Here is a 23,380-nt window from a genome sequence, read left to right as displayed (position 1 = left end):
ATATAAAGAGCCTCAACAGAGAGAGAAGTTAAATCCGGTCTGTCCCAAAGACCAGCATGCATCTCTTTGCTCTAATTCTTGGTATTTGGCTTCTACCAAAAGGTGAATTTTTCTTCTTTTTTTGTCACTGTTTTAAAATTGATATAACTTAAAGTGGGAGGTAAAACAAACATTAGCTCTGTCTTTAAAATGGTTTAAGCTCTATGCCTTTTTCAGTGTTTTGTCCAAATTGCATGTTTTAGTTGATGTTGCAGCTTTTTGTCATAGCTGAACAGAGCTTTAGAGTCTTGCTGTAGTTATGACAGAATTTTTAAAATAAATGTGTTACTTTTTTCATTTTTGCACACATTCATACATTATTTGTTGTTTTATTAGGTGACACGCTAACATGTTTTGAATGCACACAAAACAATTCTCGTTGCGATGCAATACAAAGGGACTGTCCTTCAGAGAATCATCAATGTGGTGTATCCAGAGTCATTGTCTATGAAGGTACGACATTAAATCATTCTTAGTGTTTGCTTGTTATGTGCATAGTATAGATTACGTTTATTAACAGTTGCTGTTTGCCTGCAGGTGGATCAAAAGTCCGAGACCTAAACGTGAAGGGTTGTGTTCTGAATGAAGAATGTGGTGAAGGTTCAGGCAATTCTGGATATTTCAACATTTCGGTTAACACCCTATGCTGCAACTCCAACCTCTGCAACACACAGTCTGTCCCTGGTAACACACATTCTGTCCATTGCAATGTATTGGTTTGTCTTAAAGTTATTTACTGTCAGTTTAATATATTTTTACATTAAATGCACGATATATTTAAAGTAGATAAAATCTGGACCAAAAGGGTTAATAAAAACTTTATATAAAAAAAGAAATTAAGCACATATTATTGTAAGCTGCCCAGGTGTTTTGGAATACTTTAACAGCAATAATAAGAAAAAGAATGATGGCTCACCAAAGAAAACTTAATGCATTTAGCAGAAGACATGTTTTTTTTAACTTGTCCTGTCCAACAGCTGACCATTTTATTAACTTTTATCCAAATTGCTATATTCAGATTAATCTAAATTACAGTTTAAAAATCAACTAAATTGTTTGTTAAGAAGTTACAATAAAGCTGTTTATAGGATGAAATTTTGGGGGAAACAGGCAGTGAGGCTCTGATTATCTTTAAAAAATATTATATGTTTTGTTTAGAACCGAGCAAAAAAACTCCAAATGGGAGACAGTGCTTCACCTGTGATGCTCCAGCATGCAACAAAACTTTGGACTGTGTGGGGAACGAAGACTACTGCGGTTTTGGAACAGGTCAGACACATGTTCTTCCTCTATTCTTGACTATTCTGATGGAAAATGATTTTAAAGTGTCTGATGACCTTGTCTTTCAGTTGATGTAGGAGCAACATACACCATAAATGGATGCATCTCGAAGAAGTTGTGCTCTGCCTTAAACGGCTATCTTTCTCAAATTCTAAAAACACAGATTACCTGTGCCAAGGGTAACTTCTGCAACAGTGCTGTCACTGCAAGTGCAGGCCTGCAGCTTGTAGTAGTGGCGTTGGTCTCTTTGACATTGTTTTCTTAAGAGAAAATTCAAACAGTGAATTCTTTGGCACCTCTCTTTTTCATACACAAAGTCTATGAGGCCCTCACCCTTTTCTTCTTTCAACTAATCCTTTGAAGATTCAAAGTTTGGAATCCAAAATGATTATTTTTGATAAACTGACATGTTTTTTTGTTTGTTTCTCTTTTATTTCACCTGTCAGTCACAATTCTGATTAAACTCTTCAAAACTGTGTGTGAATTTAAATATTAAATAAAGTTTCATCTCATCAAGAGGAAAACTAATTTGAGTTTGTGTTTTTTGACTGAAATGTTTTTTTGACTGTCTTGGATGTGTGTTATCATAGTTTGACTGACTTCTTTATACCAGCAAGCGAATAATAGCTGTTTAAATAAAATCCTTTCAGAACACTTTAGGTAAACCTCAAAATCCTAAAGCAATAAATTATACTTTATTAATCTTTTTTACTGTACACCACTAAAGTTTGCTTTTGTTATCAGTTTAAAATATGTTTAAAACAAAAGATAAGCTATACTTTTCATTAGGCTGCATTTTCATTTGTGATTTCCATCATCATGTGCCTTAGCCTCGTTTGTTTCTCCATCACACTTTAGTAGCAGCTCAAAGGACAGACCCCCCATCAGTATCAGAAAACTTCCTACACAGAGATTCAAATGAGTTGGATCCATAAGCGAGGAGGTACCACCACCAAAACAAGGACTATGTATGAAAACTACTGTTAAAGACAATTGTTAACGGGGACACCAAAAATATAATTGATGAAACTAGCAATATAGCTGTTGTAGTGCAATTCACGCTCCTATCACAGTACCAGAACTTACTGTTTATAAAGGCAGACACCATTCATTTATAATTCTTCTCATTTTTAATCTTAATAAAGACACTGAATGTTAAACTGTCATAATTGTCTTTAATGAATGAAGCAATAGAAATGAATGAAAATGGAAGTTATATGTGAAATTTTAATATAAATGTTATTCTATATCTTTGAATAATGTGCTAATTTGGTCAAACCCATCAACAAAATCTGAAAAAAAAAAAAAAAAAAAAAGTCAGCTGCACCCACACTGATGTAGCAAGAAAGGCTCCAGTCTTAACAATCATCGGTTTGCTTTTTGTCTGAGCTTAGGAAAACCTAAGCTTAATAGTTATTAAAAAATAACTATTCACACATCTGGAGTTCTCCTTGAAGGTATTGCATAGTGCAATGTCGTTTTTAATTTGTTTTAGTGTGAGGAAAGACTTACGGGTGGGAAATGTGGGATTGGTCCTAAAATCAATATTTCATTTCTCTGATGTTGTCGGGGAATAAGACCACAGGAGCTGTTTCCTGTGCGCTTTTGTTTTGAACTGCTGGAACATGCATGTTTTTTTTACAGTGCATGAGTTTGACAGATGGATTGGAGCAGCATCTACTGCTGTGGGGTTGTTGTACAGCTCTCTCGAGGTAAAAAAGGAACTGGGTCAGAGAGCAAAGCTCTCAATTTACCGGCCAATCTTTGTTCCAACATTCATTTGTAACCATGACTGAAAGAGAGAGGTCCTGGATACATTCAGCAGAGGAAATTTTGCAGGGTGGCTGGGTGCTCCCTCAGAGATAGGAAGAGGAGCTTTGGTCACCCGGATGGAGCTTGGAGCAGAACCAGGGCTCTGTCAGAGAGGAGCCAGCTGACAGCTGGCCTGTGAGCACCAAGGAGGACCCGGAAGAAACTCCTGGAGAGAGAGTTGGGTTTGATCATCCTTGCCTAGACTTGGCCCCAAATGACGGGGAGAAAATGGATAGGTGGATGAATCGATTGATGGCATCCCTGAGAGCACACTGCAGTGCAGCCCTCCCTACTTGAAGAGACCAAGTAATATTCTACCAGTACAGCGATGTGGGTGTGGCTGACTTTTATTGATTAGTTTAGTTTTAATTCTAAGTTAATAAAAAAAATGCAATACATTTTTAAAAAGATGGTTTAATCTGAAAAATTTCAAACATGTTTTTAAAGTTGTCAAAGAAAGACTCTGCTCTCCCTTTAAGAACCACAAAGTACTCTGCACCAAACCTGGAACACACACAATGTTTGATGAGTCGAGTGTAAACAGTAAGTGGAAATGCAGCTTACATAAGCAGCTTAAAGTAAGTTTCAACCTTCTTTAAAATATATTTTAAACTAAAAACAAAAGTAAACTTTAGTACAAACGTTTGTTCAACAATATGCAATTGCTGTGGAGATTTAAGGAGTAACCTGTTTTTCGGAGAACAATGTTTTTTTTTTGCATAGTTTGACCAGAGATGTGACTTATACATGATTTTTTTTCTTTTTAAACGAATAGGCTCAGATATTTATAGTTTTTCCACAAATAGCCACTAGAGGGTACAGTAGTATTTGTTACTGACAGCAACACAGAAGAAGAAACACCGCTCAGTCTGATCAGTGGAGTCCAGAACAATCATTGGAAGAGAATAACATGGTTCTCCTCCAAAACTTTAATATTTTTATTATTTGCATCAATACAATGTTGTTCTTGTTTTTATCGTTTCCTTCTTTAGGCCAGTGCTGAGAGCCAAGTCTGTCCAGTTTTGTTTCTGCGTAGGTTTTAATTCACTTAAGAGCTGAAAATGTCTGCTCGACAGATGCAGTGGACACAGGGATGGTCAGCGCCAAACCCACAAATCTGTACAGCTGTTCATGCTCTCACTCAGCTTTCACTCAGATTTTCTTGCAAAATCATCTATGGCGTACATTACATCATTTTAACTGAGACAGATCAAAAAGTGCTCCGCGGTTCTGTTCTGTGTCAAACTGGGCAAGGCTGCATGTGTCTTCCTGAAACTTCTGTCCAATCAGAAGGTGATAAGGTTGCTAGAAGGCCCTGCTGACACCAACTCAAAATCTGATTCGTTGAAAGAAATGAATGACCGACAAGAAATTCACAATGGATACCAAAGGCCTCTTTAGCTTTGGCCCTCCCTGGCTATGGAAGCGAATCTGTAGCATAAATAAAAAGCAAAGTCAAAACCAGAAATGCTTTTTCACTTTCAAAATGAAGCTGCATTTTTTGACTCAAAAGTAAAATGAAAAAGCAATCCACCTAAATGCTTTTTCATTTCCTTCCTCAACACAGCTTATTCTGTCACTTAATTAAAATTAAAATGAAAATGGTATTTGACATTTCATTTTCAAGACGTTCTCTGGTAAATGTGTAGCAAAATTCATTTAGAAATGTCTAATTTGACATTTAAAATGGATTAATAGAAATGCTTTTTCACTTTCAGAATGAAGCTGCATTTTTTGACTCAAAATTAAAAAGAAAAAGCAATACTTCAAAATGCTTTTTCATTTCCTTCCTCAACCCAGCTTTTTCTGTCACTTAATTAAAATGATAAAGAAAATGGTATTTGACATTTCATTTTAAAAAAGGTCCATGGTAAATGTGTAGCATAATTCATTTAGAAATGTCTAATTTGACAATTAAAATGGATTACCGGAAATGCTTTTTAATTTTCAAAATGAAGCAGTATCAAATGACTCAAAATTAAAATGAAAAAGCAATATTTCAAAATGCTTTTTCATTTTATACTTAAAAAACGCTTATTCTGTGTCATAATTAAAACGAAAATGCAAAGAGGGGATTGCATTTGCATTTTCAAACCCACCCTGGGAAACTTGTCGCAATAATCATTTCTTAAAAGCATTAGCAGAGGGGGGGCGGGGCGATGACGTCACTGCTTTCTCCGTGTGTCCGGCCGCTGACAGACACACACAGACACACCAGGAGACGGATTTGTGATGGTTGTGAACTTCTGATGAGTTTACACAGCTTCCCAGGACTACATAACAGCATGTCCGCCATCTTCTGTCGTCCTCCTGACGCACCGCGGACAAGCTTTTTTCTTCGGACCGCCAGCTGCCTTCGCATAGCGGAGCGCGAAGCTCCGATGATCGCTGAAGGAGGCGGAAATGCTGCTACGATCTGAGAAACCATCATATGGATTTGTGTTTCCAGTGGTGTCCAGAACAAAAATAAAGACTGATGTAATTCCCACATATTTACACATTTATTTGCAGCCTCGCGCTGAATTAGCTGTTTGATGACAGCTGGAGCCCCATCAACAGATAGCAGATTGCTCCATGCTAAAGGTTTCCTGCTTGGACCAAAAACACTCACTCAGCGCGAAGCTGCAGGAGATTATCTTCATAATGTGCTTTTATCACACAGTTAAGACTATATTTAAGGGCCTGCTCTGCTCGATCATATATTTTTAAATCCGTGCAGTCAGACGACACTGAAGTTTGGTTACGATTCACAGCTTCTGATTGGCGAGGGAGCTAAAGGAACATTCCGCTGCATTTTTCACATTAAGATCACCTAAAACCGGGTCCTGCTCACAAACCGCTGGACCTGGCCTGCTCAAACCTGGATCTTAATAAATCAAACAGCAAATTCCGCGCGAAGCTGGAAATAAATGTGTAAATATGTGGGAATTACACACGCATTCATATAGTTGTATTTTCAGATACTTTCACATTTCTGTCTGTTTGTGTCTCATTACATTGCATTGAAGACACGGAGGATGTTTAGAGATCAGATTTATGTATTTTAGAAAGCACAAAACTATTGGTAATCACGTTCATTCACATGATCCTACACTCTCCGTCCATCTTGCTGGAAAAGCCGCTTTCTGCCGAGACTACACTATGAACGTTATTCATAAATAAAATACTTCTACAAATATCCAATGGCATTGGATATCATTGGTTGCAGAGATAGCTTAGTGGAAAAGTCATGGTGTAGACATCCTGGGTCCAAGACCAGCGAATTACATTTTTTTTCCTATTTATTTTGCTATGTGTTTTGCTGTGTCAAGCACTCCTCACAGAAAACGTAACTCGTTGTGTTGTTTTATGTTTTTTTTTTTTTTTTATCATCATTAACAACATTATTTTGTTTTACGTTTTTTCATTATTTCCACAATGAAGTGTTACAAGGAGCTTAGTTGAAGCATATGATATATGTCCAGTCCGCCACCAGATGCCGCTGTTCTGTGTGGTTTCAAAGCCCTGAATGGTTGGTTAATTTTTCCGGCACAATTACATGAAACCCTAGGAAAGCTTCATGGGGCTTCTATTCCCATCCCTACTGGAGAGTGTGGGAGGTTTGTGGACAGGTAAGACAGGTACCAGACTTGGTTGGTGCCACCTCTTGTATGTTTTGATACCTTTTTTGTAGATAAGTCAGTGAGACTTTTGTTTTCTTGTTTCTGTTTTAGAGCTGTGATAGCAAGGCTGTGTTTTCTTCTATTTATTTCGTTCCTTTGGTCCAACCTTGGTCGCTACCTTCCCTCCTCCTTTTTTTCAATAAAAACATTAAAAGTCATCCATTATGTGTTTTATGTTGCATACCCTCCAGGGGGTATTCCAGAAAGCAGGTTATGCTAGCTCCCACGGTAAGTTTGAGGCTAAGGAAGTTGATAACCTCAGGTTTCGGTTCCAGAAATGGAGGTATGTTTCAGGATATGTCAAGTTGCCAATGTAACTCATGCTATGAACATAACCTGGTCTGTTGCAGGTTTAGTTGAAGGTTTCTTTGTTTTCAGAGAGGTGAAACAGCATGGCGTGTCCATTTGAAGATGATTTAGTGGATGAAGAAGCTCAGATAATACTTTTTCCACCATGAGATGGTGATAAGACCACATATGGATGTTGGAAAGATAAACTTTTTTACTTTGATCTAACTTTATTATTTGCTTCAGTCAAGATAAATCATTTTTTTTGTTAAGTCAACTTAAAAATAACATGTAGTTTTCAGACAGTTATTTTACTTTCATTGAAATTAATTCAATTAAGTAGGTGTAACTTTGGTGCTGCTGTTAGATCGGCACCGCAAGGAAATGTGGGATACCATCCCTTTGCCTGTCTGGACGGATTTGGGTTTAAGTGTGGGTTTTTGACCAAATGTGTTTAGTTTTTTAGCTGTTTTACTGTGTTTTGCCGAGTTATTTTGTCCTACCATGCTTACGTCTCTGCACCATGAGTGAGAGTGAAGGAGAAGATGATGAGTTTCTGCAGCACCCCTACAAAGGATTGTTATAATGACATTGATGGTAAGTTCTTTAATGAATTTATGTACTCCGTGAATTTTTTTCCGGCCTATTTATTGTTATAAAATGAGAATATCTGTGGTTCTGCACTCCTGTCCAGGCTCTCTGGCAGCAGGTATGTGCCGATTTATCGGTCTGGCTTAAGGTTTCAATCACTGCCTCACCGTCACTTTGTGTGCTTGGTGACATGAGTGCCATCGATATAGAAGAAGGATTAGCATCTATCATTTTCATAACTCTTTGTATTGCCAAAAAAACTATTTTAATAAATTGGAAAAACAAGAAAAATATAAACATAAGTCAACACAGAAATCTGCTGTTTGATCATATCAGCTTGGAAAAAATGTCAGCCCAAAGCTCAAGTAACCTTGAAAGAATTCAGTCTCTCTGGTCTCCTGTGGTTGACTCCATGACTTAGGGGGTGGGGGGCTTGGTCGTCGCTGCTCCTTGCCCCTCTGCTGTGGTTTGGGGTGGGGGTCGGGGCTTCCGGTGCCTGGCGGGGGCGGTGGGGGGCTCCGTTGGTCGGGGGGTTGGGTCCGGTGCCTGGGTGGGGCGGGCTGGGGCGCTGCGTGGTCCTCTGGGCTTGGGTGTGGGGGTGCGTGGTTGGGGGGTGGGGTGGTGGTCTGGCTTGGCTTGGGGGGGTGGTCCCTTTGCCTGTGCTGGGGGGGGTTGGCGGGGGGCCCTGCTCGGGGGGGGGGGGGGGGGGGGGGGGCCGGCGCCGCCGGATGGGCTGCCCATCTGCACCTGGGGCTGGGATCGGCCCTTCCCTGGCTCTGGGACGGGACGGGACAACCCTCTCGGGGCCCCCGGTCGCTCTGGGTGTCACCCGCTTCGGCTGCGGGGTCTGGGGTGGGGTGGGGTGGGGGGCTTGTCGGCCCTGTCCTGTTGGGGGGCGTTCTGGGGGGGAGGGGGGGCCCATTATTGGTACGGGTCGGGGGGGCTAGCGGGTCGGGGTCTCCGCTGAGGCAATCGGTGGTTGCCTCGGCCGGTTGGCCTCCTCGGTCCCGTCGAGGCCTGACCAGAGCTCCTCTAGGGCCGGCGTCTGGGGGTGGGGGCCTGGGCTTGCTCCGGGGGGGGCGACGCTTTCTGGCTCCTCTCTCTGTGTGTGGGGTGGGTGGTGCCGGGCCTGGGGTGTCGGCGCCTCCGGGGGTGGGGCCCCTGGGCTGGGTGGCCCTGGCCCCTTTGCTGGGGGGGGGGCTGGGGGACGGCTGTTTGACCACCAGGGGACAGTCTACCAGCTGTCCCCAACTTACCCCCTTCCTCATATAACCTCATATTAGGGTGAGGGGGTGGGGGGCCTAGCCTGCGATGCGCCTTGGGGGGGGGCTACTTGGCAGTGGCCCCCCTCCTATGGTTGCCGTATGGAGTGGGCCCCCCCTCTTTCTGTTTTATTTGCACCTTAGACATGTAGGGTCCTTGGTAGGGGGGGGTGCTTGGACATCACTGCAAGCAAGCAGCAGATGTCCTCCTGGCACCCTACCCGCCAATTTTAACCGCACCTTAGACATTTAGGGCCCCTTGGTGTGGAGGGTGAGGGGACATCACTGTGAGTAATCAGGAGATGTCCCCTTAGTGCCCTACTCGCCAATTTTAACTGCACTCCCCTTAGTACACACACCCCTCCCCCTTCAATATATACACTCAAACATAAACACACACACATGCACACAAACACCCTCTCAAACACCCATACACGCACTCACATTTTACAAGGAAGGTGGGACCTGGGTCCATCTGTCCCCTACCCCTTCCCTGGTGGGGGGTGTGGGCCCCTTGGCGATGGCGGCCGTGTCCCTTGGGTGCCGGCTCCCTGGGCCCGGCGGTGCTCTCTCCGCACGGTGGGGGGGTTCATATTACACCTGAACCGGGGGTGTTCGTGTTCTGGTCCTTGCCCCTGGGCGCTGGGCCCCGCCAAACTTCCAACATGGCCGAGCCTGGTCAGGCCATATTTATAACACCCCTTGTGGGCCACCCTTTTTTCCCCGGGGTTCCCCCCTCCTGGGCGGGGGCGGCGGGCCCCTGCCTTGCTCCTACCTGGACCAACCGTGGGCCGGGTGGGTGGCTGCCTGGGGTGCGGAGCGGGTCTCCCTTGGGGGGTCCTGGCTCGTACCTGGGGTCGTGGCGGGGGGATGCCCGGAACTCCTGGGTGGTGGTGGGGTGCTCGTCTGGGGCTGTGGGCGTCCCTCTCCGGTGGGGCCCTGCGTTGGGCTCTTCCGGCGCGGCGGGGGGGCTGCTTTCCTGGCTGGGCTGGGGCGGCGCTCTCTTTCCCTCCGCGCCTCCCTGCTCTCTGGCTCTGGGGGCCTCGCGGCGGTCCTGCTGGCCCTGGCCTGGGTGGCGGTCTTGGTCGCTCGGGGGGCGGTTGTTCCCTGCCTGTTCCCGTGTGGCGTTGGGGGAATTCCGGCTGCCGCTGCTGCTGCGGCGGGGGTCGGGGTGTGGGGGTGGCTGGGCGCTCCTCCTCCTTCTTTTCACATTCCACCATCCATTTTAGAAGAACATAAACACTCACTTGAGCACAGGTGTTAGCTCACCTTTGCACTAATAGTTTGCATGATTGAATGAATGAAAGATTTCACACTAGTTTAAAGGCATAGGTATGCGTTCGTTAACACTATCTGTTTTGTGTACATGTTGACATGTGAACATTTTTTGCAGCTAGCAGGTGTGTTGATAATATTTGAGCGTGTGTGAACAGGCCCCGCCCTTTTTGTACTACATTTGAACTGTACCGTAATGATAAACAACCAGTAAACCTGTCTGCTCTATGCTGCTTCATGGTCTTACCCCCCTTCCCCTCCTATTATCACCCTCCTACCCCCCCCCCCCCTCTCTCTAACGTCCCTCTCTCTTTTTCCCCTCTTTCCTTTTCCGTCCGGTCCAACACCAAAGATTTTCAAACATGATTGAAACTAATAAAGTTTGGCCTCAATTACAAAAGGGGTTTATTCAGAAATACCTTTGGTTTGTCTGAAGATTAATAACCCCTCTTGTTAAAATAAAATATGTCCAACACAAGAGGCCCTCAGCTATCATCTGTTTGCCTAGCTGTTGGACAGGACAAGTTTAAAAAAAAAAAAGAAAGAAAAAAAAAAAGAAAAAAGAAAAAAAAAAAATGAGAATATCTGCCGGCTCAAACTTAGACATATGAGAGTTCAAGAAATATACTTAATTAAGATCTAAAAAATATTAATTGAATTGAAGTGATATGACATTTAGTTAGATAAATGAGTAAATTTGAGTTGTATAAACAATTATTGAGTTTTATAGACGTAAAAAATTAGGTTGAATAAATTTAACTCAATTATTTGTTACCAATAGAAGTAATTCATTTAAGTTGGCAAAATTTAATATGTTATATATATATGCGTCACAAGGAAAATGAAAACAAGATCAGAATCTCGTGCGTTTACTTTGTCTGTTCTTCTACTACAAGCAGAAACTCTTTCTTTTGCTGATGCAGCCGTATTACTTTTTTGATGGTCTTATAATCTTCAATCGCGTCATTAAAATCTCAGACTCCGTCTCACTGAAGTATAGCGCTTTCTTTTTTTTTCACCACACGTTTCAATGGTGACTCCAGAAATTGGCGATCCATTGAGAATGTCTTTATGTACCTGCTGTGCACTAGAGCCCAGCGTGGGACTATTTTATTCATCCCGCCGGCTGAATTTCTGACCAATCCCGCCCGCTCCCGCAACGTATGCGTTACACTCCCGCCCGCACCCGCAATATGTATGTCCACTCCCACCCGCACCCGCAAAACTCATAGAATTTAGTCCCGCACAGTAATAGAGATGCATTGATTTTGTATCGTCTCCCGTCCCGCAGGAAAAAAACACGTATTTGTATTGATATTATTAAAGAGATTCATGTCCCTCCTCCAGCCATATCTTTTCATGCATTCCTCTTTCGTGTAACTTGCAACTTAATTATTAAATATATTTTCACAAATCCTGTTCGGTTAAAAGTGTGCGTGTGTGCGCGCACAAACAGACGGCCTGAAGCGCGCTCTTAGTAAGAGGCGGGGCGGGGCGTTGCACACCCCCAACAACAGGTTAGATGACAGAGGCCATTGGGCGTCTCTACCTGGTGCCTTCACGGAGCTTCAGTACATAAGAATCCAACAGCCGCACAGCCTAACGTAATCCGCTTATATATATATTCATGAGATATTCATGGCAGCACTGATCCAGCAGGGTTTTTTTTAGCCGCCCACTCCCGCCCGCAGCACAATTCAAACCGCCCAATCCCGCTCGACTTGGGTTGGGTCCCGCGGGACCCGGCGGGACCCAATCCCAATGCAGCCCTCTACTGTGCACGTGCATTAACCCAGGGTTACCAAGTCGAGCGTAATTACGCCAACTCATATCCGGTCTTTTGGAACCGACATGCCCAGAGTAAGCAAGTTCAGGCGGATTTCAGCCAGAGTTCAGGGTTAAACTCAGGGTAGTTTAAACATGCTTCCTGGAATACCCCCCAGGCCTGGACCTGTATGTTTGTGGACGTAACATAATTGGGGTCTCATCCGGGATTTCCTTTACCTATGATAATTGACACAAATTTTCATTTTTTCACACAAGGTTTGATTTAAAGGACTTTGTTGATCACCCTAGCCATCTTAAAGTGGATTTATGTCATAAGGATGATCTTTTGCTTCTTGCTACTCATTTTGGCAATAGCGTGTCTAAGCATAGCCTTAAAAGAGAAATAAAAAACCATGTGGTGTGGAAGTTGATACAGATAGCTGTTCTGGGAGAACCTATGTATGCTGATAATACTGTTATGGAGAGGCTGTTTCTCTTTCAGACGTGAAGAGAATAGAATAATGCTTTATGGCCAAAACACCTAGATTAAGAATGCAGGACAAGAACAATGACAAAGAGAATCCTAGCCATATACATCATAAAAAAACATTACAAAACATATATTACAATACATTTAAAGTGTTCAGAGACAGACAATTTTTTTTTATGTGTATGGCTTTTTTGTTTATGGTATTAGAAATGTTAAGTAAATAAGATTCGAATTACTTATTTATTAAAGGGGGGGGGATTATGATGTGGCAAATTTTTAATTGTGAATATGAGGCCTAACAAATAAAATAAATAGATTAATTGCCAATTTTGTTTTTGATTTTGGGTTCCTTTTTAAAGGCCAAATATTGAAATTTATTAAACGTGTACATCCTTTCCAAACCATTTTCGTAATATTACTGTTCCAAAATAGATGACTGATGGTTTCTGGGTGTTCTTTACAGAGAGTGCAATTGTCTTATATCTGAACATGTACTGATAAGTGGGATAGATTCTGTGTAGAAATTTGAAAGAGACATCTTTCATCTTATTATAAATTAATAATTTATATTTTTTTCCATGATAAGTCAGGAATACATTTTCTTCAATAGAAGACAGCAGAGGCAACAGAAAAAACATTTTATTGAATGAAACAAGGCACGTTTGACTTTGTTATTTTTCTGGGTAAAGTTGAAACAGAATCATTCAACAGTGGTCTGTCTGAGAGTTAAGTAGGAAACATTTTCATCAATTACATTATTTACTGGAAGGAGTTCACATTTGCTAAGATTGAGATGTAGACATGAGACACGAGAGAAAAACTGTATGAGATTCACGCACGGCACAGCAAATTTGACTGCAGTCTCTTAAGGAAAGAGTAACGTCATCAGCTAGATGACTAATTAGAATGTCTTTATTAAAAACTGAGATGCCTTTTAATTGATGTATAGTAAAATCATCAGCAAGGATTTGAGTGACTAGTAGGAAAAGATAAGGTGAGTTTGAACATCTCTGTCTCATTACTCCAGTGAAATTGAATCTAGGGGAGGTACCATTTTTCAGGTTGATAGAGTAGTTAGTGTTATTATAGTGTTTTCACTGTATTACAGAAGAAGGAGCCAAAACGAATTTATGAAAACAGCTGAAGATAAAGTTGTGATTAACAGAGTCAAGAGCTTTATCAGAAACCAAATGTGAGTTGTCAGGACTCAGGCTGTTGTCTCTCCTTCTGACCACCAGAGGGAGCCATCCCCTGAATATTGACTCGATTGTCACCAGCACTACATCTCCCATCAGCCTCTTTTGACTTTTATCTGCCTTGCCTATGCCAAGATTGTTTGCCATTTGGCTATTTAGCTTCTTATTTTTTTTCTACTTAGCTTCTATTTAGCTTCTTGACCACTATCTTGAGCCCTGGTTCTGTTTGCCAATAAACCCAGTTTCAGATGTATCCAAATGCCTCCACCTGTTCATTACATGAGTAATCTTGACCATCAAAAACACATTAAATCAAATCAAGCTTTATTGATTTAGCACGTTTACAACTCAGGGCACTCTTAGTGTTTTGCATAAAAATATAATCAAGTTTAAAAACAAAAGGCCAAGACAAACAAATGTTTTGTTTAAAACCCACACTACATAACTCACAACATAACTCACAACACAATAACTCAGAACACAACACATCAACTCAAAATGGAAGTATACCTGCAATGGAAGTTGCAGTGTTATTTTTTTATTTTTTTATTTAACCTTTATTTAACCAGGAAAGTCCCATTGAGATTAAAAACCTCTTTTCCAAGGCAGTCCTGGCCAAGAGGCAGCACATTTCAAAAAAAAAAAAATACATAAAAACTAAAAAACTTAAAACCACATACATCATAAAAAGCAGTTGCACATTATTGTTTCAGTCTCTGATGCTTTGAGCTTGTTCTTAGAAACATTTAAAGATTCCAGTTCAGTTAGTTTCGTCTTTCTGCAGCATATTCCAAGCAAAAGGAGCAGATTGGACAAAGGCTTTTTCCCCCAGCTCTGTGGTGGCAAATGTTATACTGAAAATTCCACTGGGCTGGCACCCCCCACAGGATGCCACGGGGGACGCGGTCGAACGCCTTCTCCAAATCCACAAAACACATATGGACTGGATGAGCGAACTCCCACAAAACCTCCAGCACCCTAGATAGGGTGTAGAGCTGGTCCACTGTTCCACGACCAGGACGGAAACCGCACTGTTGTTCCTGAATCCGAGGTTCGACTATCGGACGGACTCTCCTCTCCAGTACCCTGGCATAGACTTTCCCAGGGAGGCTGAGGAGTGTAATTCCCCTATGGTTGGAACACACTCGAAGTACTCCTTCCACCGCCCGACAATGTCCCCAGTCGAAGTCAACAGCTCCCCACCTGCACTGAAAACGGTGCCTGTGGAGAACTGATTTCCCCTCCTGAGTCGTCGGATGGTTTGCCAGAATTTCTTCGAGGCCAACCGATAGTCCTTCTCCATGGCCTCACCGAACTCCTCCCAGGACCGAGTTTTCGCCTCCACAACAGTCCGGGCCGCAGCTCGCTTAGACTGCCGGTACCTGTCAGCTGCCTCTGGAGTCCCGCAGGCCAGCCAGGCCTGGTAGGACTCCTTCTTCAGCTTGACGGCATCCCTTACTTCCGGTGTCCACCACCGGGTTCTGGGGTTACCGCCGCGACAGGCACCAGAGACCTTGCGACCACAGCTCCGAGCAGCAGCAGAGACAATGGAGGTGGAAAACATGGTCCACTCGGACTCAATGTCCCCAACCTCCCCCGGTACCTGTTTGAAGTTCTCCCGGATGTGGGAGTTAAAGACTTCCCTGACGGAGGGCTCAGCCAGACGTTCCCAGCAGACCCTCACAGTACGTTTGGGTCTTCCAAGTCTTTCCGGCCTCCTTCCCCGCCAGCGAATCCAACTCACCACCAGGTAGTGATCGGTGGAAAGCTCCGCCCCTCTCTTCACCCGAGTGTCCAAGACACAGGGCCGAAGGTCACCTGAAACAACTACAAAGTCGATCATTGACCTCCTGCCTAGGGCGTCCTGATGCCAGGTGTACTGATGGACACCCTTGTGCTTGAACATGGTGTTCGTTATGGACAAACTATGACGAGCACAGAAGTCCAATAACAAAACACCACTCGGGTTCAGATCAGGGGGGGCGTTCCTACCAATCACACCCCTCCAGGTGCCACTGTCATTGCCCACGTGGGCATTGAAGTCCCCCAGGAAGACAATGGAGTCCCCCGTTGGGGCACTTTCCAGTACCCCTTCGAGAGACACCAAGAAGGCCTGTTACTCCGAACTGCTGTTCGGCCCGTAAGCCGAAACCACAGTTAGAGACCTGTCCCCCACCCGGAGGCGGAGGGACATGACCCTCTCGTCCACCGGGGTGAACTCCAACACTTGGCGGCTGAGCTGGGGGCTCACGGGTAAGCCTACGCCAGCCCGCCGCCTCTCACCTTGGGCAACTCCAGATTGGTAGAGAGTCCGACCCCTCTCTAAGGACTGAGTTTCAGAGCCCAGGCTATGTGTGGAGGTGAGCCCGACTATATCTAGACGGTATCTCTCAACCTCTCGCACCAGCTCAGGCTCCTTCCCTCCCAGAGAGGTGACATTCCATGTCCCAAAAGCCAGGTTCCATGATCGGGGTTTGGACCGCCGAGGCACCCGCCCTCGACTGCCACCCAAACCACATTGCACCGGCCCCTTTTGAGGTCTCCTACGGGTGGTGGGCCCATGGGAGAGTGGTCCCACGTCGCTCCTTCGGGCTGTGCCCGACCGGGGCCCGTGGGAAGAGCCCCGGCCACCAGGCGCTCGCCTGCGAGCCCCGACCCTGGGCCTGGCTCCAGAGTGGGGCCCCGGTGACGCCAATCCGGGCGACGTAATCGGGTCCTCGTTGTTTCTTTTCATCAGGGGTTTCTGAACCGCTCTTTGTCTGGCTCGTCACCCAGGACCTGTCTGCCATGGGAGACCCTACCAGGGGCTTAAGCCCCAGACAGCTTAGCTCCTGGGATCACCCGAGCTCTCAAACTCCCCCACCCTCCATAGTCTATCAAAAGAAAATCTATTCTAGAATAGTAGTGATGGACGGGAGAGAAAAAAGAATATTTTTTTAAGTTTGGTGACAACGTGATCAAACATTTTATATTTTTCCGTAAATGTTTTTATAGTTTTTTTTTATTTTGAGATGGCAGATAATTTTTGTGATGATTTATCAATAATTGGATCCAAAACCAGATTGAAGTCTCCTCCAATAATCAACTTATGAGAATTCATATTTGGAAGTAATGAAAAAAAAGTGTTTATAAAATTCTCATCATCAATATTGGGAGCATAGATATTGGCTAAAGTAACATAATCATTATGTAATTTTCCAGCAATCATAACATACCACCCATGAGTGTCTGATACTACAGTAGAGGGAATAAAAAGGGATAGATTTTCTGATAATTATTGCTACTCCTCTGCTCTTAGCTGTAAAGTTGGAATGAAAAGTTTGTCCTATCCATTTTGCACTTAAATATTTATTTTCTCTTTCTCTTAAATGAGTTTCTTGTAAAAACCCAATGTCAGTTCCTAATTTTCTTAGATGTGTCAAAACCTTTCCCCGTTTTACTGATCCATTTAATCCTTTTTAATTCCACGACACCCATTTCACCCCCCTTTCTACAGTAAAACCTGTTCTGTTATTAGTAGACATTTAGATTGTAAGGACAAAAAGAACACATTTTCAGTATTTTACAGACAACCTCTATTAATAAGAATATTCTGATTAAGTGCAGGTGAAAATATAAACAAAACAAGAAAACACACTGTTCCTTCTCTGAACTCTTTAAACAAGTAGTTCCAACAGAACCTAACCAAAGAGTGCAACTGCAAAGAGAAAAATCTGAGTATATAGACTCAGAGAAGTAAGAGAATATATGACTTACCACTAAGCTCCTGTGAACAACATAACTTTATAATAAACTTAATATTTACTTCCCAGCTCATAAAAAGTTTTTGACTGGCTTGACTCTGGCAGAATTTCAGCTCTCCTCTTGTGGGCACAGGGAATTGGACCTGATGAATCTTTCCGCAGATGGTGGATCTTTGAAGACGTGTCGCATGCCATCTACTGTTACCACAAGCCTGGCTGGAAACTGCATGCTGTATGGGATTCCCGCGCTGCGGAGCATTGCCTTCACCTGGTTAAACGCTGCTCGTTGTCGTCCAACCTCCGGGCTCACGTCTGGAAAGATGTGAACTGGAGATCCTTCTAAGCTTAATTGCCCGGGACAGAGACATAATTTTCTCAGAGAGGTAGTGGAGCCGGCAAATATGGCACGTGGTTTTTCTCCTATGCGTGGTTTTGGTGCGAGGCTTCTGTGAGCTTTATCAATCCGAATAGCCCGGTTGAAATTATGTTCTCCAAGCACTTCCCCGAGAAATCTGGCCACAAACCTATTTGCATCATTTGCTTCAATGCCTTCTGCGATCCCAGTAATTCTAATGTTCTGCCTGCGGCTGTTCTCCAAGTCAGAGCATTTGTCCGTCAGCCTCTTATTATCATCTACCAGCACTTGATATGATTTTCAAGGGCCACCACTCTGTCAGACATGTCATTTAAAGACTTTTTCATGTCATCTTGTGTTTTTGCAGTTTCTTTCTGTGCTGCTGTTAGTTTGTCTGCCCGGCCTGCAAATTCAGCTTGGATAGTTTCCATGTTGCTTTCAGTCTGACATCTCCAGGAAGCAATATCTTCGCATATTTCCTTGCAGTGGATTTCTATTTGGGCTTTAATATCACTTTTCATATCTTCTCTGTATATTTCAAACTGATTTTTCAGCTCAGCACGCAGAAATTGTCCCTGCGTCCTTCACGAGGGCGCGGCCAGTGTTAGCTGTATTGCTTTTCGCCTCAGATGAAGACTGTGCGCCCGCCTATATTGTCATCTGCGTATATTTCTTTCCTTTCCTTGTGACCATTTTTAAGTTCCAGTCACGTAGTAGCCTGCTTACTAGATGAGTGTAACTCTGGGAAGTATAATAAATTTTAATCAAGCTCGGAGCTGGTCCTGCTTACTCCATGCAGACATGAAGCGGAAGACCGAGTTGTAATTACGACAGGGCCTTCTTTCAAAAGAGATTTCAGCTCAATCATCTCCAGTTCGCTCGTTGCCTCATCAGTTGTGCAAGCAGTGTCACGTTCTGCTCTTTTTTTCATTTTGATTGCAGCCTTCTGCTGTGAGCTGAGAAGGAAAGTGGGACAGATTGCCGTTTTGAATGTGCACTTTAAAAAGCTTCAAATTGTTAATAAAGGAGACAATTTGTGTCAGATCAGAAGGAGTTTTTAATTTTCTCCGGGATATGTTTTGTTCTTTTTACTGCTTCCAAAAGCTCCTAATAATAAACATAGTGACTTGCCATTCTGTTCAGTAAAAAAGTAAAAATCTTCTGATTCTTCCAGAAACGTCCTGTGTTTATCTCTATACTCTGAATTTAACCATTTTGACCATGAGGGTAACAGTCTGAACGCACATCAAATGTTTAGTAATTTTTCCAGCATTGGGCATAACCCGCCCAACTTATTGGCGGTCACTTATGTGTCGGGAGCAGCATCAAAACACACACACTGCCAAATTACTTTCATTATTATTTATTATTAATACCCTCTGATGGATTTGAGTGTGGTTTAAGAGGGAAAAAACTATTAAATGAGGCACAGTACATAGATGTGCGCCTGCACCCCTGCATTAGATAGTGTGTTCCCTTTGTGTCGCTGTACTCGAACGGGATCAGCCCTACGGTAAATGGTGCTGGGTCACACATAGTAAGTCTGCTGAATATGGAAAGAAAGGTGGAGAAAGTGGGGGATACAATACTGATTTGAATAAGTTATTATTTTAAGCTGTAACAAGTACACAGGATCTGCTGGAAAGACAAATATATTACATGTGTATCAAAGGTAAAATTCTGACACGAAGATGAGTGGAAGACATCTGTCCATCAACATATTGTGAGTTAGGAGGGGGGATGAAGCAGACAGGGAGCAGTGTGGCAGTGTGCACGTGCACATGGGGGTGGAGATACATGCATGTGCCGAAGTGAACCGTGTGTTCATAAGGGGCACCAGATCCTTCCCAGCCCGACCAGCCAGACCAGGAGAGGGGAGGAGAGATCACCAGGCCAGGAGTCCCCCCTTGCGACGTGACCCAAGCAGCCCGGGAGGGGGGGAGGAGGGGACTGACCACCCATCCGGTCAGGCGCAGAGAAATCCCCCTACAGGGGCCCCCACGGCGCCGAGAGGCATAGGCGAACCTGGCGTCTGGGCCCCCAGGCCACAGGACAGGACTGCTTAGCCGTACCAGGCAGCAGCCATGGGGGCCACCGGGCGCCGGACACCGAGAAGTGGGCCAAGGATGAGGCCAGGGCCCCGAGAACCCATGAGCCGCCCACCACCCAACCAGCACCCCGTCTTCGCAAGCCAGCCCCGGCACTCGACCCGAGCAACCCAGAGATCGCCGCTCACCCACAACTCCCCCTCCCCATAACCCTACCCTCTAAAACCCTCCTCACCTGCCACATTATCCCATCCTTCACCCCATACCCCCCTAATGCCCTCCCCACTCTGTGATAGGGAGGGAGAGCCCCAGAGGATCCCAGCGAGCCAGCCCCCAGGTCCGTCTCACCTATGCACTTTTGCACACATACTCACAATCTTCTGGTTGCCCCCCACCCCCCGTCGCCACGCAGTAACCCCCTCTGGCCGACCGACCCCCCAGCGCCGCACGCCCTACCACGACCCCAGCCGACAGGGTACCCACAAGCCCAGCCGCCCTGAGAGGACCAGGCGGGAGAAGACCAGCCGCCCTTCCCCGACCCCACCCATGTATGGTGGTGTGGGTGTGATGTGTGTGTGCTGTAGGTAAAATAGGAGGTCTCCAGTGTGGGGGGCCCCACAGCTGCCAAGCCGCAGAGCCCCCCCCCCACTCCTGGGTCCCTCTGTGTGTGGTGTGTATTAGCTGTGTGTGTCCTGCTAACATGCAGTGTGTGGGTCTAAAGTGGAAGTTAAAATTGTGAAAGATGAGCACGGATGTTTCACCGTGCCCTCCTCCACCAGACCATCCCCACAAAGCCCTAGATGAATCAGGGTGTCTAATATGCAAGTAAAAGCGGGATGGAGGGCGGGTGCCGACACAACCCAGAGAGAGACACCCCCAGTCAGCCCCGGCAGCATGTCCCACCCAACCAGTTCCTGGAGCTATATGTGCCTGTGTGCAACATTTATTTGGGTGGGAGCGGGAAGGAGCAGGCGGATGGGCACAACCGGGGAAGCCGGTCGCGGTAGGCGCCCCCCCCTCCCAGGGTGGCCAGGCAGTCAGGAGGCGGCAAGCCAGCCGCAGATAGAGGCCAGAGCCGCGCCAGCGCTGAGAGACAGTCAGCAAGGAAGGGGCCCGGTGCCAATCCCAAGGGGCAGGAGGTCCAGCCCAACCATTCATGCCCTGACATCCCTGAGAACTAGCACACACACCCCACCCCCCCAGGACGCTCTCCCCCCTAAAAAATAAATGGAGAACCCAAATAGATACAAAATAATAATAATAATAATAATAATAATAAAATGAAATAAAATGTTAAAACAAAAATAACACCCAAGGAAACCCTTTTACCCCTGCTGTGAATGCATTGTCGACCTCCGGAAGGCCAGGCCATGCGCCAAACTACTGGCCACGGGCGAAACACCCGCCGTGGGCAGCCGACGCCAGGCCCCAGAACCCCGCACTGCCTGCCCTGCACCCAGAAGGCACCAGCCCAGGAATCCCTGCCAAGTTGCCGGCAGAGTGCCCCCCCCCACCCCCAAGCAACCAGAGCCCAGAGGCCGGGAGAACAGCAGACCCGTTTGTTTGAAGAATTTTTTATAAAGGTTATTTTCTTTTTAGAAGCATTTTGTAAACCAGTAGTTAAACAAGGGCTTCTGGCAAATTTGTTCTGGAATTTATAAATCGAAAAGTTCTCATTCAATTATATCCATCATGTTGACTTGTACCTGTCTCAGCACTTCGAGTGGGTCCAGAATTTGTCCACGAAAGGTCTTCATAGCTCTAACCTCCTCCAGCACAAAATCAAGCAACTTCTTGATATCCTCAGTTTTCTCCAACACCAGGTTTTTTTCGGGGACATGTTTAGGAATTGCTTTGTGCAATATTTATCCGTTTTTGCAGTAAATAGAGTTAAAAAGTGCAGCTTCTCTATGACTTTGTGGCGTCTTCCCCGGGAACCTGAAGAAAAAAATACACTGACCAAAAATATAAACACACAACGACTTTTGTTATTGCTCCCATTTTTTATGGTATGAACTCAAAGATGTGAAACATTTTCCACATCCACAAAATAACCAGTTCTCTGAAATATTGTTCACAAATCTGTCTAAATCTGTGATAGTGAGCACTTCTCCTTTGCCAAGACAATCCATCCCACCTCACAGGTGTGCCATATCAAGATGCTGATTAGACAGTATGATTATTGAACAGGTGTGACTTAGACTGGCCACAAGAAAAGGACACTCTGAAATCTTCAGTTTTGTTTTATTGAGGGGGGCAGGGGACTCAGACAACCAGTCAGTGTCTTGTGTGACCACCATTTGCCTCATGAAGTGCGACAGATCTCCTTCGCATAGAGTTGACCAGGTTCATTCATTCTTATATTGTTTGTTGTTTTATTAGGTGACACTCTGAAGTCTCATGAATGCATACCAGACAATTTGGGGAAGTGCACTGAAACACAAAGAGAATGTCTTTTACAGTCTCATCAATGTGGTGCATCCAGACTCATTGCCTATGCAGGTACATGAAATTAAATCATTCTTTTTGCTTCCTTGTTTTGTGCATAGTATATATTACATTTTGTTTTCCTACAGGTGGTTCAAAAATTATGGACCAAAATGTGAAGAGTTGTGCTCTGCCAGAAGAATGTGGGGAAGCTTCAGTCAATTTTGGGTTGTCCAAAACCTGGATCAACACCCAATGCTGCAACTCCAACCTCTGCAACACTCAGTCTGTTCCTGGTAACACACATTCTGTCCATTGCAATGTATTAGATTTTCTTAAAGATATTCATAGTTACAGTTTTACATATTAATATTCAATGTAATACAACCCTGGATCAAGAGGTTAAAAAACTAAAATATTTAAAGCACATTATTTGATGCTGCACAAGTGTTTTGGAATAGATTCACTGCAATAATAAGCAAAACAATGATGCTTCACTGAAGTAAACTGGGCATGAATGGATGAAGACTGCAGAATCCCGTTCAAACAGAACCGATACAAAGTCAAAAGTCCGTCTGACGAGACAGAGACATCTGATTGGTTAGAATCTAGATCTATCAGCAGGCTGTTTGATGGCAGATATGTCACGCTAAAAGTAAACTTCTGAACGCAAAATCAAAGATCAGGAGAGAGCGAGATGAGACACATTCGTGTTGCAAACGCAAAAATATTTTTGGGAAGAAAGGAAAATTATTTCAAAAGCAAAAAATGTGAATGCAAAAAAATGCTTTAAACATTTTTTTAAAGCAAAAAAATGTTTTGAAAGCAAATATATTATATTTTCATTTGCTACTTGCTACTTTTTTTGCAATGTTTTGGCATATATAGCACTTCATAAGATAGCAGCAATGTCATACATGAAAAGAATAGAAAACACTTCACATTAAAAAGAAGAATCTGGTTTAGGACACAAAATGTAACTCCATGTGAGATTTTCTGGCAGGAACAAAAAAGAGTATTTTATTAACTCTTACACAAATTGCTTTATTCAGATTAATCTAAATTACGTTTTTAAAAATCATTTCAAATGTTAACAAGTTCCAATAAATCTGATTACAAGATGAAATCGGGGGGAAAAGGCTGT

The 23,380-nt window shown here is 44.1% G+C and overlaps 1 protein-coding gene across 3 annotated transcripts; it reads left to right on the top strand.

Annotated features, from left to right (window-relative positions):
- LOC105355906 (phospholipase A2 inhibitor and Ly6/PLAUR domain-containing protein) lies at positions 1–22,885 on the top strand. Of its 3 annotated transcripts, XM_011485100.2 has the most exons (5): positions 1–102; positions 376–492; positions 577–723; positions 1,198–1,308; positions 1,389–1,848. In XM_011485100.2, exons 1-5 carry the CDS (start codon positions 57–59, stop codon positions 1,583–1,585), a joined length of 618 nt encoding a protein of 205 aa, XP_011483402.1. In that variant the 5' UTR covers positions 1–56; the 3' UTR covers positions 1,586–1,848. The 3 variants fall into 3 exon arrangements, 1 of the variants encoding a protein (XP_011483402.1); XR_002874898.1 differs by lacking the exons at positions 376–492; positions 577–723; positions 1,198–1,308; positions 1,389–1,848 and adding exons at positions 22,192–22,311; positions 22,386–22,885 and having other exon boundaries at positions 50–102; XR_002874899.1 differs by lacking the exons at positions 376–492; positions 577–723; positions 1,198–1,308; positions 1,389–1,848 and adding exons at positions 22,192–22,311; positions 22,437–22,885 and having other exon boundaries at positions 67–102.
- The last annotated feature ends 495 nt before the right edge of the window (positions 22,886–23,380 follow it).

Source organism: Oryzias latipes, chromosome 16, assembly GCF_002234675.1.
Source record: "Oryzias latipes chromosome 16, ASM223467v1".
In the NCBI taxonomy this organism is placed as follows: Eukaryota; Metazoa; Chordata; class Actinopteri; order Beloniformes; family Adrianichthyidae; genus Oryzias; species Oryzias latipes.
The sequence above is the reverse complement of the archived record's forward strand: the minus strand, read 5'-3'. Positions and strand labels throughout refer to the sequence as shown.